This window comes from Idiotropiscis lumnitzeri, chromosome 7 (assembly GCF_059441095.1).
Source record: "Idiotropiscis lumnitzeri isolate Australia: NSW breed Sydney's pygmy pipehorse chromosome 7, RoL_Ilum_1.0, whole genome shotgun sequence".
Lineage (NCBI taxonomy): Eukaryota > Metazoa > Chordata > Actinopteri > Syngnathiformes > Syngnathidae > Idiotropiscis > Idiotropiscis lumnitzeri.
Genome location: NC_142397.1, coordinates 1,464,063 through 1,480,371, shown reverse-complemented (window position 1 = coordinate 1,480,371; position 16,309 = coordinate 1,464,063). Strand labels below are relative to the sequence as shown.

Sequence of the window (16,309 nt, the reverse complement as noted above, 5' to 3'; positions counted from 1 at the left end):
AATGGCATTCAATTTTGAACTTGCGCAGTACCTGTCAAAGGAGTGAAACTGCACGGGCAGCGCGATCTGGGCCTTGGCCGGCAGATCCGGGCAGGAAACCGGCTCCAGCCCCGCCTCCACGCCCTCCACGGGCGGGGCCACCAAACTCTTGAGGATCTCCTTGACATTGAGACCCGAGGAGGAAGGCGGCGGAGGCTCGGTGAAGAGCTCGTCGGCGGCGCGGACCGGCGGGGGGGCGCGGCCGTTGACCACGCCGACGACCCGCTCGGTTCTGATGCTCGGCTCGCTGTGTGGAAGCGATCGTTCCTCTGAGGGTGAAGGGACGCCCGGAGGGTCCAAAAATGCCTGTGTCGGTTCTGCAGGAGTCACTGAGAAAAACACAGAAACAATTAGTAATGGTAAATATTTGAGATAGATGATGTGTCATTTCACAGCCAGCCACTAGGGGGCCCTCGAGAGAAGCGTGAACGTGAGTTGAGGAGTCACCTGCGCCAGCGGGCGCGTTGGCATCCTGATGGTGTTGAGCGCCGTGGCCCGTCTTGGCGCTGGTCCTGCCCGTCTCGCGCTGAGGCTCCAGGATGTCGCGGTACTTGGACACCATGAGAACCGAAATGAAGTAGACCACGGCCAGAGCCAGGAACTGAGCTTGCTTGCTGTCGTCCTGCCGAGGAGAATCACAATCGCATTGGAAATTGATTTTGTAACAATAAAGCTAAATAGTTGCGTCTCTATGGTGTCTGCTTTATGAATACAGTTGAGTTGAGAATAATAAGAATAAGAATAAATAAACGTAAAAAATGTGTGAAATTGTTTTCAATGCTATTTAAAAAAAAAAATAATATGCAAAATAAATACAAACTCTAAAAATGTGTTAATATGTAGTTTTCAAAGTTTATATTTTTACTGATTGAGTAGGTGGACCAATATTAGTTTTCATGATAACAATATTTGCTTTTTTTTTTTTTTGTAATAGTATCACGTTTCGCTCTTTCAATCTCAATGTTTTATAATGTAAACAAAAAAAAATGTACAGATCCCTTCAAATGTCGTCCTCACCACATCACGGAAGACCACAGCACGCAAGCGGTTGATGTCCACATCCTGCAGGAGGCGATCGGGGTCCTTGATGGGAGACAGCTGAATAGGGACACTTTTGAATATTTTTTTGACGTGATCTCAAGATAAGAGATGAACACGCATCGTGTTGATTCGCATGCGACACGAGTACACTTTGGCTGCATTTAACATTTGCATTCAATATTTAGGAATCATGTTTTTTTAACTTACACTTTTTGTTGATTTTTTTTTAATGAAAAATTCATTTGAATTAAATCGTTAGTCAAGTGGGCGCAAAGTGTGAACGGCGACAAAACGAGGTTGCGCTTTCAGTCGATAAAGAGCGGGATAGCGTGAGCGGTCACGTGGTCCGCAAAAGACAAGTTTTTTGTTTTTTTTATCATTTATTTTGCCGTACCTTGGGAGTCCCAACATTTGGCAGCATGTCCTGGCACTTGTGGTTGTTGGGCGCGAACAGAAAGTTCCCGCAACCGCCGTGCCGCTGCCTGCACTCCAGACAGCTCCGCACTGCCATGCAGCACACTAAAGCACGTTAAAGACAAAAAAAGATCATCACATTTGTCTCCTTTATTGAAGTTTATTGCTATTATTTTAACACACTCAATTGAACTCCTTGCACGCATTAAAAAATATCATGAAGTGTGATCTTACCGAGCCGCAAGCACTGGCGCATGAGGCCGCCGGACGACATGTTCTTCTCCGCTTCGATCTCGCTGAAGTTGAGCGAGCTGGAGAAGACCAGCACGTCCACCATCACCATCAGGCGGGACAGAAACGTGATGGCCGTCTCCGACGACATGCCCTGCGTCGCCTCGATGTTCTCCACCTTGATGGGAACGAAGAAAACAAAGACAAAATGTTTCATTTCATATGGCCTTTGTAAGCAAGTGAAAAACGTTAATGTTGCTTACACGAGGAGTAATAAGGAGGAAAACTGTTTTAAGGAAAACATCTCGACCGAGAGACTACAATATTCATATATTGGGGAGGAGCGAAATTTAATCTGGGTTGTTAGTGGAAATTCCAGAGAGTAGATCCATTTTTTTTCAACCAGATCATCTGTAAGCTTTTTATTTTTAGGCGTTTATTTGTGAAATTTGTTTAAAATTGCATTAAATAAATGTTGTGGTCGCTGGGACATTTCAGAAAAAAAATTCCTTCTGTTGGAGAACCTGACCTTAAATTAGATTAATTCAATTAAATACGTTATTGTTATTTTATAATAACTATAGATCAAATAATGAGTGCTAGTCTTGAAGTTCTACAGAAAAAAAGAAGAGCTGATTCGGAATCAGCGCAATCAAATTCATCTCCAAAAGTTGCCTTGCATCTCTGACCAGTGACATTTTAAATCTTGAAAATCGAGAGAAAAAGAAAATATTTCTTTAAATGACATTGAATTGAAATTTGTCCATCAAAATTTGAGTTTTCACTCTCGGATTAAAATGATTTGGCTTTTCAAGATTACATTTTATCCATTCTCATATGTGGGTCAAACACATTTCAAAGTAAAACATCAACAAATGTTCAAAGTAGTTTGTCAACGTATTAAAATTAGCGTGGTATTTAATTCATTGAGACGTTTTTTATTATTATTTGTTTTTTGTTGTTACTTTGATTTACTGCGTACTCTTGTGTAGCAACACAGGGCTGCAGAAAACGTCATAGCCAAGTATTAACAGTGTGCTGCACCCACACGGCCACTAGATGTCGCTGTAGCCTCACACTTGCGCACTTACAGAAGGCGAGGTGGCGGCGGAGAGCAGAGGCAGGATGCCACCGCAGGCGATGATGATGTTGTCGACCATCTGCGAGATGAGGTGGATGGTGTTGTGGACGAAAATGATGTTCTCACTGCTGTTGACAAAGTCCATGACGGACTTGGTGGAGTGGCTGCGGCCCACAAACAGAAGGAGGCGTTATTTGAACGTGTTAAGCTCGTGTGTTGCGTGTGTTTGTGCAGACCTCCTCCAGACGTGCACGTCACTCTCCAGCGCAAAAAGGAGATCGGCCAGCAGCCTCTGGTGCAAGGCCGACCACTTGAACTCGGGGATGCGGAACATGGTGGTGCGGGGGCCCGGGCTGAACTGAAGTCGCTGCTGCTGGTCGTCGTCGTCGTCCTCCTCGGTCAAGGCGCTGCCGGCCCGAGCGTCAAGGCGGCTGTTTAAACTCTGATTGTAATACAGACAAAGAGATGTTTGCCAGAGGCGCTCACTTATTTCATTGCCAAAGATAGACGCTAGTTGCCAATTAATCAAACGTTGGTCGTGATGACGCGTTTGGCTGCCTCAATTAAATGAACATGATCGCTGGCGATATTTACATTTAAAATGCAGGCTCGGCGACATCGAATCAAGCACATCCTCAAAGAGGAGAACATTTTTCATTTTTCCAAAATGATACTCCATTCATTCTAAAGTTTAATTTTTCACTGAAAACTGTTTATGTGGTTTGTTGAAAAATAGCACGTTAAAAAAAAAAACACTTTTTTTCTAACATGATGGATGATGGTGATTAATACCGGTAATCGAGATTAGAATATTGAGCAAAATAATTTAGATGATTTTGGCCATAATTGTGACGTCCAACTAGTTATTTTAGTTAGTTGGATGGATGGATTATGGATGCTTGTTATTTTAGTGGACTAGCTGGTTGGATATTGCATGCTAGTTAGATTAGCATGCTAGGTGGTTGCTTGTTTAATAGGATTGCTGGGTAGATTGATGTATGGATACCTGTGTGTGTGTGTGTGTTTGAGGGAGATAGAGAGAGAGAAAGATCGAAATAGCGAAAGAAAGCTCAATAGATAACCCTGAACTCCGGTACTGTGCGGCAGACGGGGTAAGCATTCCCCCACTGTGCCGACCGTGTCAGTGGAAAAAAGTGCTCGCTTCATGAGAAATGACTCTGCATTGAGTTCATTCAGAAGGAATACAAAGTCCCCAGATGACCTCGCTCACCGACGGCTCGATAACAAATGACAACAATAACAACACCTCCGTGCCACCGATAAACATGAAATGCACGCGTCAGCAAGATGCCGCGAAAAGCCCATTAAGACGCATGAGCAGCAGTGACTTGAACACGAATTGTGAAAAAAAACATTTCCTCATCATCGCCTCGGCTTTTTCGTGAAGTGCTTAGCATGTTTACCTCACAGACGAGAGGCACAGAGTTGGAATCTCAGCGTTATGTAGTGATTAGGCTGAAGTGCAGCTTGCTACCAATAGAGGGTGCTAGTGTCTCATATATGCCAGCGTTCTAAAAGTCGAGAAGGCGCAGTAACAACGGACTGCCCTGTTGCAAGATATGAAGTCACCTGCATTTAAAAAGCCGACTCCATGCAAGCTGACGTGCGTGCATATTTTTATTAATATCTCAAAATGTTACACTGAGCTCAGGTCGGTCTCCCTAACGCTCCGAATGACCAAGCTGGTCGCCCCATTTTAAAAATGGAGCACAAACATTTGCCTTCCCTCGTCCGGAATGAGCGCTTGCACTTCTTCTGCAAGATGACGGCGAAGCACAAAAGTGACCTCAGCAATAAGAGCATCATGACTTTGATCCTCAGCATACGCTTCGTCTAACCTGCGTGGTCGTCGTGGTCTGGATTTTGATCTCCTTCCCGTCCTCCGCATCTGAAGGCTTGTCACTCCTGCTCCACAACGCAGAAATGTCACTTTTAGCTGGCGCCGCGACGCTTCCCTGGACGGCTTCTGGATTCGAGGTCCCCTCTGCGGAGTTCATGCCCCGAACTTCAAACTCTTCCTTTTCCAAGATGACAGGTAAGGAGGCAAAGTCGGAGGTGGCCAAAAGACACAGATCTTCGCCGGGGGAAGGTTCTGAAGGATGAACTGAGTTCATGTCAGGCAACAAGGTGTTCTCCACTTGGCCGAACAAGAAAGCGCTGCCTTGAGGGACGCCGTCTTTGTCGTCGTCCAGCGAGATCAGAGGAGCCGCGATCCGCTGGTCCGTGGCGCCGCTCTTTGGCAGCAAGACGGCGCAGTAAACGTCGTCTAGCAGAGAATCCACCTCCATCAGGGCGTCCATATCGTCCATCTTCACCTCCGTCGCCTCCACTTTCTCCGCCTTGATGTCCACCAGGAGGTGCCGGACTTCCGCTCTGACGCCGTCCACCGCCGCGCTCTCCTCCGGGTTCGGCCCGTCCGCCAGCGGGTTGCGCGAATCGGCGCCGTCGCTGCCCGGCGACGACGAGCTGCCATCCATTTCTCCGATCTCCACCGAGCCCGTCATGCCGGCGGCCGGAGCCGAAAGACCCGAGATGGTGCTGACCGAGCCTTTCTTCCCTTTCTTGATGTTTTCCTCTTCTTGACGTTGGTATTCCTCGTACATCTTGGCCAAGTACTCCTTATGAGCCTCATACGTCACCTGCAAGGCAATTCACACACAAGGTGAGTCAGCGGCAGCATTTTGGACCAACTGGAGACGCTCGGTGGAGGATTGGCTGACTCCAAAACAAAGTGCATTACAATAATCCAGCAGGTGTGCGACGAAGGCAGAAATAATCAAGTCCAAGTCAAAAACCTTGTGGTGCTGATTGGTTTGGATCTGACTTTCAACAGTCAAATCCAATCAATCATTTTTTATCAGCTGAAAAACTGATCCAAGCTGAAAAGGTTGCACACTCCATGCAGACCAGAAGAAACGTATCCGTGCTTTTATCTCCAGTAGACTCGCTTTTTGTTTCGGCACATTGAGTTCCAAATGCGCTGGAGAAATAAATCCGCCATGTCTTGCCTTGCCACAGAAGCAACAATTTGCACTTTTTTTTTTTTTGAGACTCACCTTGGAGTGCGCGATCGAGAGCGTGTCGACCCACACGCGCCAACCTCCCCACTCGTGCTTGATGGCGTGGTACAGCAGGATGCGGAAGATGTTGTACACCATCTCGGTGAGCTTCTGCTCGTCCGGACTTTTTGGGTTGATGTAGCCCAGAGAGAACATCCAGTCCTGCCACACGGAACACTGCAGCAGACATCTACAATGCAAACGTCAAAGTCATCAATTTTAAGTAACGTCCCAAAAAAAAAAAAACCTGACTATTTCCATGTAAGCCTAAAATGAAGTAAACAACAATCCAGAAGAAAAATATTAATAACCACATGTCACTCTTTGATCTGTGTAATTGCATGCGTTGTTATTTTATTTATTTATTTATTTTTATTTTATTTTACTGAGACGCGTTTCCCATTTGTGCCACTTGATCGTAAAACATTGGACCACCCACACGTTACCGCATGCTGCCTAAAACAATTCACTTTTCTTTATGCCGTTTTTCCGCCGCTGATTTTGCCAGCGAGGTTTCAAAAGAGTGGGGAGGAGTTGAAAAAAAAATTAATTAACGTGTCAAAGGTACAAAGAACAGTGGGCAGGGTGACGGTGGGGGGGGGGTGTAAAAGAGTTTGTTTTATTGTTAATTAAAAGCGTGAAGCTCATTCATCTCCCGTAACTGGAATAATATTCAACGACTCATTTTAGGGACAAACGAGCCTCCAAGCGACAGCATGATGTCAAATTTAAACCGTGCAACAGTGGCATTCTTTGAATATGTGAAGAATTGTTTTGGTGTCAAAATAACATAATTTTGTCAAAAATAGCACACCCATCAAGAATCACCAGAAACGTTTTTTTTTTTTAAGTCAGACTGTCTTGAAGAGGTTGTCGTGTCACGACAGGCTTATGTTGCCATGACGACAGGGGGCAGAGCTCTGGGTCAAGCTCTGGGCAGAAAGATGACATAATTATACGGACAGGACGATATTCTTTATCCTCTGTGAAGAACAATATTATAGCGGTTTCTTGGGGAGCTGCGCTCCATACAAAGACGTGTTCGCCCGAAGACGGCTGGGATACGCTCCAGTACCCCGTGAGGAGAAGCGCTTCAGAGAACGGATGGAAAGAAGTATTACACTGCCCCCAAGTGGCCAAAACACACACTACAAGGAGAAATACAATGTCTATTGAATAAGGCCAAACGTCTTTTTTTTCGTCCTATTTAATTATGGAAATCGTAATGACTGTAAGTTGCTATCAAGTACACAAGATCCACAAACAATTCGGCCACGGTTGGTGAATTGTGATCGACAGTAAGGCGAATCCACGAAACAAAACAAAAGAGCACTGAAGACCTGCTTAAGAAAAGAGGCAGTCGTGCTGGAGGATGATTCGGCATCAATCGGAGCCCATTGCAAGCTTCCCTCGCTCCTCGCTTGACGCGATGATCAGGAAGATAATTGAGGAAGTGCGAGAGTGCGAGCGGTCCAGCTTACCGTCTGTTCTCTCGGCTGCTGCTGAACAGTTTGATCATGTCGGAGAGGAAGAGGCGGCGAATTTCCATCAGCTCGGCGCTGGGGGCCGAGTTCTTTAATAGGGTCGCGATCACTTTGAGGATCACTGTTTTTGGAACAATAGCCCAGTCAGAGTCAGGAAACTAAAACACACAGCTTTTTTTTTCCCTGTTCTGAGAGGGTTGAAGTGAAAAGCCTATTTTTCGACTTCAACTAATTATTTAATAAGATAAAGAAATACAAAATAAAAATATGTTTTTATCAATGAACTCATTTACTACCATTGATGGCGAAAGACGTCAAAGATCCTTTTTTTTTTTTTTTTTTACTCAGCTGGTACTGAATGAGTGAATAAAATAAAAAAAAAACAACCTTGAAATAATAATATTAAGGCACCCAAGAAAATCCCAAAATCCAGTTGGTCCTTTGCCCACCTACGTGTTGAACAAGAGACTTACTTACTTGGGTTCTGAATCTTGACGGTGGAGTCGGGCTCGGCGTGCGGCTTGTGGACCACCTGCGTGCACACCTGCTCCGTCAGAATCTGAAGCGGGAGAAGAAGACGACAACGACAACGACAATGAGGAGGAGGAGGAGGAGGATTGTAACGCACGACGACACGGCTTACCTCATACAGCGTGTTGTAGGTGGTCATGGTCATGGCGCTGCCGTGCAGAAGGAGCTTCTCGCCCAGGAGGGTGAAGAGGCTTTGGGTGTGCATGATCTCCACCTTCCTCCTATGCGGGAAAAAAAAAAAGGTGATGAGACGTCACTCACATTTGAGGTCCATTCACACTGGGGGGGAAAAAAAACCAAAAAAAACCTCAAGATCGATTTTAGTGCTGATTAAAACTAAAGTGACGTTTCGAAATGTCATTTTTTTCCAAATGAGCAAAATTCTACGAGCGGCCTCATCGACAGCTAACCCGTTTGTGCGGTCACAATTGAGACGGGGCGGTGAGAGGTGTGTGCAGCTCCCAATAAGTTGGTTCTATCCGTGTCTAATCTCCGGTGAGGATGATGGGTTTTATTTTAATTTTAGAATCAGAATCAGAATGCTCTTTATTGTCATTATAAATTTGATCCGTATTAGTCACATTATCAATTAAAAAGAAAAAGTTTCCGAACCCATCCAAATCATTTATACTTTTTTATTTAATTTTGCAGTTGTGTGTTGTATATTGCTCTGCATTGGTTGCTTTTGTGACGTGGTCTTGGTGGTTCCGCAGAGCCCCGCCACTCGTCCAAACGGGCGAAAAGCACTCAGCGGGGCTTTTGCGGCAAAACGACTCGCAAAGAGCCCATTGGGTGCCGTGTCGGCAAGCGCCTGCTGTCATAAATCGAGCGGGAGGGAAAGCGAGGGGAGGGGCGCCGGTTCACGAAAGCCAGGCCGTCCCCCGCGGTGAAATCAAGATGTAACCGAGGCGCAGACGAGCTAAACGGCCTCGGCGGTGACAAACGATCTCGGCAAGAGAAGCGGAAGTTCCGAGATGGCGCGACTCGGATGGGGAGAGGCGCGTCGTCGCCTCTGCGCGGATTCGAGTGGGAGCTCCGTTGGGGGAATTCAGCGATGGGGAAATTCTTTCTTGACAAAAGGAGTTTGTTTTTCACCTTGCAGCAAGGCAAGAATAAAAAAAAAAAGAGAGAGCCGAAGCGGGTTCTTGTGCCGCAGGGCGCAGCCACACGTGAGAGTCAGGCTTGGAATTCGGAGGGGGCCTGATCTCGCAAAATTGGAAAAGACAACCAAGACAATTTTGAATGGAAGCCTTCTCAAAATCTCATTCATCTTTTATCCTCAGAAAAGGGGAGTGGCTTGTCGGGTTACATTCATCAATGAAAACAAGACGAAAAGATTATTTCATTATTTCATATTTTTCAAATCCAGACTAGACCAGAATAATGCGGGGGGAGGAGTTTCTGAGCGAATCGCTGGGGATCGGTTCAAATTTGTGATACAGAAAAATACCAGCACAATTTCTAAACGGACTAAAATCCGCCACAAAGGCTTAAAATGACCACAAGATGTTGGGAAAGCATGACATGAAGCGGCTCAAATGGCTTCACAATCATTCCAAAAGCGACACAGCCAGGACACAAACAGCAAATAGGTGAGTTTTCGGATAATATCTGAGAATTCCCAAAGCAAAATCCAAATAGGAACAGGAAAATATGGAAATGTGCTGTTTTTTTGTGAGGATCACTTACTTGTGTCCCAAATGTTTAAGGAAGTAGGCGAGCACTTTGAGAGACTGCACTTGAATGCTTTCACTCTTGGATGCCAGGAGTTTGTAGATGACGCTGCCACACACACAAAAAAAGTGTTCATTTCCAGCGTTGAAAAGACGCCAAATCTCCTAATAGGAGCAACGCACTCAAGAGTTGTGAGGCAAGCGTGTGCGTGTGTGTGCGTGCACATACTTTCACACCTGATTGCATCAGGTTAGCGAGCGCCTCCCCGTCATATTGTGAAATAATAAGGTGACACGTTTTTAGTTTTTTTTTGGCATTGTCGTCTATTCGCATATGAATTGTGCATGAGTCACGTCTGCGCTCGGCAGGAGGCGGAGACACTTCTGGCTTCTTTTGACGGCATTCTCACTTGACGGCGAACAGCCTGAAGAGCGAAAGCCTGACCGCTCCAAGACTTACCGTATTCCGTTTCTCTGGTCAAAAGCGGGGATCATGGAAGCCGGGTGCTCCGACATGAGCGCCACCACCAGTTGCAAAACGTCGTGGAGGTTCTCGTCCTGCAGGCACAAAAGTGCAGGGGTTTTTTTGTTTGTTTTTTTAGGGTGCATGGATCTTAGGGGCACGTGTGGCTTCAAATGTTGTGGATAAACATGCAAAAATTCCCACTCTTCAATGAACTTGTTTTAAGTCTTCCCAGATGAGCAGACGCTATTCCAGCTAAAAGAAAAATCGTATAAATATAAAATTCTTTCTATTTCTTTTTGTATTCTTCACATTCATGTCACATTATATCCATCCCAGTGTTGTATTTTTAGGTGAGAGTTTTTATCAGAATTTAGCAAGCTTGTGTTGCCGAGCAGATTTCACAGAATGCCCTCAGAGCCGTCCGTGTGACGATCACGTAGTTAGACTTGCGAGGCCATTTCCAAGATGTCAAGAGAAGCTCGTGAGCCGAGGTCGTCCGACACTCAGTCGTGCTTAAGTGCGTTCATCTGTCAATTATTTCTCCGGCCGTGATGTCATAAATGATGCCATTATGACGGGAATTTATTCAAGGCAGACTAAGTAGGACTTCACTGAAGGCCAAGGCGTGAAATGCACGACCCGCCATCGACCGCATCAAGGTGGCGTCGAGCAGTCGTCGGAAGTGTCACGACAAGTGAAGAGGGATGCCGCAATCTACCTCGTGGATTGTTAACAAGTAGTTGAGGATGCTCTGCAGCTCGTCCTCCTTCACGCCTCGGTCCTGAAATAGAAAAAAAAAAAAAAAAAACGGGAGATGGCAATGTTGACACTTTGCAATACAGAACGTAATACAATTTTATCCCTGCCCCCACGCCCAAAATATTTTTTTTTCAGTCTGCTGTTATTCCTGATGAGAAAGTCAAGTATGAGTAATTTGAGAGGTCGGGATTTCTTGTGTTCCGACTTGTACTGTGCACTTATCGGACTGTACCTCATTTAGGCACCAACAAGAATGGTTTGTGCCAAAACGGATCCGGGCTGTTCGAATGGTCTGTGAATAGCATTCCAAAGATCTTTTGGCAAATCATCGATTGCACATTCTGACAAAAAAAAAAAAAAAGAAACGCTAACATTTTGTTTTTGGCAATATTCCACCATGAACAAGTCCTGCTAGCTACGTTGCTACCTTGGCGCGTTAGCGAGCTGGACTTGCTCGCATCTTTAAGACGACACTCCGGCTTTAATGTCTTACTGATTAAAAAAAAAAAAATTTTAAAAACAAATAAATAAAACCGTCGCGGACAAACTGCGCTCTTCTATTTTGAAGCAAGCGCTTGGCAGTAAGATAAAGAAAGGAGACGAGCAGACGCCTTTTAAGGATGAGACGGAATGCGGAGGCACGAAGACGGCTGGGAGATACCTTCAAGATGACTTGCTTGAGAAAGAGAAGCATGAAGGCCCGCAGAGAGACGATTTCTTTCTGGGTCGGCCTTGGACCATCTGGAGCAAAAGCGAGAGGGAGAGACGTGAAGTGCGGCAACATGCGCATCATGTACAGCCGCCCGCTCGTTTACGTCGCCGTTCGTCTTTCTTATTTTATTCTTGGTTGCTTTTAACGATGTGGAGTTACCGTTTGAAGTCGCCATCATGAGCTACTGATGCCTGGCATTCGGAAGAAAAGGGATCCATATTTTACACACATTTTCCTCGCTTGGCTTCGCCTTGAACACGGAAATTCGCCTCCTCTTGTGATTAAAAAAAAAAATTGATGAAATAAAAAAAGAAATTCTCATGAATCAACCTTCCAACATTTACGACATCCCGACGACGGAATAAAAAAAAAAAAAAGTCACGTTGCAAAGGCAATTCTCAAGAAGGCAAATTAAAAGTGATCAACTTGTGATTGCGTATAAATCAAAGTTATAGACTAGGGATGAAATAACGAATAGCAAGAATTGAAAAAAGAAACAAAGTTGATCAAAATGCGAGTCAAAAAAGATGAGGCTGAGTGCACGGTTGTTCAAGAAAATGAATTCAAACAAACGAAATACAAACAAACGCATTTGCAGTGAGCTGGGCAAAACTCCTCAATAAGATGCACTCGAGCATTTTGTTGTTGTTGTTTTTTTTTTTGCAAAGGATAAAGAATATATGCCACCATTTGTGTTCCAGCATCTGGGTTATGAAACCGCGACACCGATGCTATTTATCAGCCAGGCTGCGGCATTTTGCGCTTTTGACATGACGCCAAAACAGTGCTTCTCCATTATTTTCTGTTTCGCCCTTCCGTAGAAAACAATTCGCACCCCCCCGCCTCCCCCCATCATCCACTCTCCGTCGCAATTCTAAATAACATTTTGGTTGCAAAACAAACCTACACTGTCGACTTAATACAACAAGCAAGGAGAGCGCCACCGCCCCCTACTGGAGTGGATGTGCAATTACACTTTATTGTTGTACGGCACGGAAAAAAAAGCATAACTTGAAAGGCAACTTGGTTTGGGCTCCAGGTCGCTATTGGGAAAAGCCACTCTGCAAAATGTACGGAGAGTGTTTGGAAATGTTGCGTCATCTGAAGCGAGGTGGTAAAAAGCCAAGGTCACACCTGTCCGTCACAGTGGGCCAACGTGTCACAAACTACTCGGGTGGCCGCGGCCAAATTGGCACGACGGTGCCATCAGCCGACTGCGCATTGTCAGTGGCACGGAAAGCGGCTGTTTTGGGAGCTGCTTCAAGCTGAGACAAAGATTTCCATATTCATTATTAAAGCGCCTTTTGGCCAACTTGCTTGTGAATAACACACGAATGTTCATGAAAACATTCGCATGAGGCCATTGGTCACATCGGGGGAGGGCGCTTGACTAAATGCCATTTGAGTGCCCTCATTAATAAAGCAGCGGAAGTTTGTGGAGGTGAACATGAAGGCAAAGCGGAACCTGCAAAGTCAAATGAAATCGCTCGACCCAATTGTGCCTCGAAAATGGTTCACACGCCACAATCAACATATTGTGCAACAGTGAGTCTCAACCCGTTTGCCGTGAGACATCATCAGGTGTGCAGCGGGAAAGTATCCCAAGTAAAGTTATTTTGAAAACAATATAAATATTAAAAAAAAAACAAAAAAAACATTGTTTTGATATTTTATTTTTTTAATTTCATTTTATTTAGTTATGCCAACTATGCATGGAAATATGTGCCTTGACTCAAAGGTTGGGAAAAAACTGCAGTACACTAAGTAGTTAATCATTGAAAGGTGATAAAGAAAAAAAATATACCGTTATATTCATGTTTATTTTTTTCCCATTTTTTTTATTTAATTTAAAAGATAAAGAAGAAACAAAAATATGAGTTCAAATGTTTTTTGGTTAAAATGAAAGGGGGCAGAAAAGAAGTAGTCGTCTAATTTTATTTGCCCCGTTTCTACCCACAATCATGTAACATAAAAAAACAAAACAAATAAAAAAATAAAATAAATAAATAAATAACAACGTAATTTAACAACAACGACTTTCGCGATAACAAAAGTAAAACATTGTGTTCCCAATTACGATGCAGTTAATGCTGGTATTCTATTAGTCCAAAATGTATCAGTGTTACCACAATATCTTGGATATTCCAAGTATATTTGTTTCATAAAATAACTTAATGTCTTTTAATATTTGCATTAAAAAAATTATAATATAAAGTAGTTGAACATATTCAAAGACAATAAGAAAAGTTGCTGCTTTAGCTCAAATGTATTTCATTTTGGTTTTATCTTGTAACACTCAACTGCAACAAAATATGATTTTTTTTTTTTTTTTAAATAAAAAAAATATATTTTTTTACGATTAAAAAAAAATGTGCTCCAAATTTTCATTTAAATATATCTTCAGATTAAAAAAAAAAATAGTTGAAACATTAAACTTGTTTCAACTTCATTTCAAATAGAAAAGCATAATAGCGCAATTTTGTTCAATACGACTTTGGACACCCGCCAAATGTTCGGAACACTTAATTGCAACTGCAAGTTAGTTTTTTTTATTTATTTTCTTGCTTTTTTTTCCCCACTTTATCTGATTTTCCCTCCATGCAAGGGGCTATCAGTACACCGAACACAATTCCACCTCGGTCGTTCATGTAGCGACAAAGCCAAGCGCCACGCAGCGCCAACAAACAGTAATCAATGACGAGGTTCCCCGAGGACGATGCTACCAGTTAAGCATCTCGACGGTGATTAATAGAGAGGGGAAAAAAAAACAAAAAAAAAAAAAAAACAACCTCGGCGGCGAGACGGGAAAGAGTTGATAAGAGCGTTATTAGCGGCCGCCAATGCGTCGGAGTTCTTCACAAGCAATTATGTTCAACAGCTCAGCGCGGCTCTTGTTTCTCCCGAGGGCGGATTATACGGCGCTCCTCGTGTCGCCCAAGGGCAGGCCCAGTTTATTGAAAAATGATTTATTTGCGCGTGATTAATGCGGTCATCTCCTTGGGTTGATGACGGATGGTGGTTATGTCACAGCGTGGACGGAAATCAAGTCTCCTGGAGGGAGCCTTTGAAAAATTGACTGAAAAACGGCGCCCATGTTTACTTTTTACACCAACCAAGCTTAATGATCAACATAACCTCATCAAATATTTTGCACGAAAACGTTAAATACAAGTCAAATAAAAAAATTTTTACTTCTCCCGGTTCAAAGGTCATGAAGATTAAAAGTTAAATATAATGAAATGTTTCTTTTGAATAAAATCCACTGATTTGTCCTCGAGTGTCATATTCAGTTCTAAAATATGCAACGATTTGATGCATTTTTGCCACATTTTGCGCGCCATCTGATGGACAAATCTGAAACTACAGATGACATATTTGCGATTCTATTGGCTAATTGAATTTGGGGTTTATCCACAGATTTTTGAATTTGAGCCAAAGCAATAGCAAGATCATAGCGCCATCTGATGGCATTTATAGGGAATTACACTTTTCGTTATTCATCTCGGGACGAAGGATGTTCTTTGTTCGCCACTGGGGAAAAGGACAACACGATTTTTTTTTCTTTTTTAGGAAACATCATAGCTCTAAATTCCAAACACGATTGAGCGGTGGGAGGAGGAAAGACATTTTTTAAATCAGCGTCCACAATGCATTTAGGGACACATAAAGCCATCGCTGATTCCAATTTCCTGTTGATCAGGGTAATTTATGACCTCTGATGAATGGAATATGACTGCAAACTAAAGACAGGACCTCAATGCATCACGTCCAAATAATAATAATAATCATCATCGTAATAATAATAATGCTGTAATTTCTCTGCATTCGGTGGGCTCCGTCGAACTTTGCAGCTGTAAAAATTGTCGGTGTCAAGCAGGGTCACTTTTGAAAACGCACGGCAATCAAGCTAGCGCGAGGGTAATCCATCAGCTTGAGTATCATTTGAAGTGCGAGCCTTCAAGCGACATTAGCCCTGCGAGGCGGCAAAGTGGCGCGCTGAGACACGGCGAGAGAGGCGCCGTGACGAGCAAAACAGCTTTTCATTGCTCATTGGCGAGCGACGGGTGCGAGACGAAAGGCGGACGGCCATTGATTGAGACGGACGACGACGACGCCGCCTTGGCTCAAAGGAACTCAAAGAGGCCAAAGCATCTCCGGGAGCGGACTTTTGCACATAACTGCATTTTCATTTGAAAAGCCGAGTTTGGACGGGGGCGGGCGCTTCGACGTCGGCCCCGTGTCGGCTATAATTGAACACTTCATTACCTGCACCGCTCGCTCTTTAGAAGCGCCTTTGTTTGCTCATTTCTCAGTCGACAATGACGAAGGCGGCAAATCAAGACGAGGATTAATGACGCCGAGATCCCGCCCGCAGGAAGAAAGGCATCCATTTTGAGCTTCGGCGCCAAAACGACCAAAGCCGGCTTTTTCATCTTTTGTTTAAAAAGTTTCACAGGGATGACGATGACGAGAGGACTGGCAAGCCAAAAATCAAACGAGCGAATTCAGCAACGCATTCGGTTTTACGGCCTTCGTCTTAAGTCGTAAGCAATGAACAAATTGTTCTGCGGCACTTTCCGGTCGGCAATAAAAATGGAGCGAAATTGCACCAGCGGTCCGAAAAATTTTTCCGAGCTTCAATCATGCAAGTTTCCTTTTGCACGTCGTTCTAAAAAAAGAATCAAGACCTCATTTGAGAAGCGGTGAGTGTGCAGTTAGCATCGCCCGGCTAACCCAAAGCTAAAAAGGTCACGGCCATGATTAGCGAGGATTCAATTCAAGAAATGTAGGCCTCGAC

General features: G+C 44.1%; 1 protein-coding gene across 1 annotated transcript in view; it reads right to left on the bottom strand.

Annotated features, from left to right (window-relative positions):
- nbeab (neurobeachin b) overlaps window positions 1-16,309 on the bottom strand; it is a 157,394-nt gene that overhangs the window by 106,171 nt on the left and 34,914 nt on the right. Inside the window, exons 14-29 of the mRNA XM_088301559.1 lie at window positions 11,461-11,540; window positions 10,759-10,821; window positions 10,035-10,132; window positions 9,591-9,683; window positions 8,014-8,122; window positions 7,848-7,929; window positions 7,368-7,491; window positions 5,884-6,076; window positions 4,666-5,466; window positions 3,043-3,248; window positions 2,817-2,970; window positions 1,729-1,903; window positions 1,477-1,599; window positions 1,057-1,175; window positions 487-661; window positions 32-368 (exon numbers count right to left, since the gene is read on the bottom strand). Coding sequence (XP_088157685.1) covers window positions 32-368; window positions 487-661; window positions 1,057-1,175; window positions 1,477-1,599; window positions 1,729-1,903; window positions 2,817-2,970; window positions 3,043-3,248; window positions 4,666-5,466; window positions 5,884-6,076; window positions 7,368-7,491; window positions 7,848-7,929; window positions 8,014-8,122; window positions 9,591-9,683; window positions 10,035-10,132; window positions 10,759-10,821; window positions 11,461-11,540 — 2,932 coding nt within the window. The remainder of the gene's footprint in view (window positions 1-31; window positions 369-486; window positions 662-1,056; window positions 1,176-1,476; window positions 1,600-1,728; window positions 1,904-2,816; window positions 2,971-3,042; window positions 3,249-4,665; window positions 5,467-5,883; window positions 6,077-7,367; window positions 7,492-7,847; window positions 7,930-8,013; window positions 8,123-9,590; window positions 9,684-10,034; window positions 10,133-10,758; window positions 10,822-11,460; window positions 11,541-16,309) is intronic.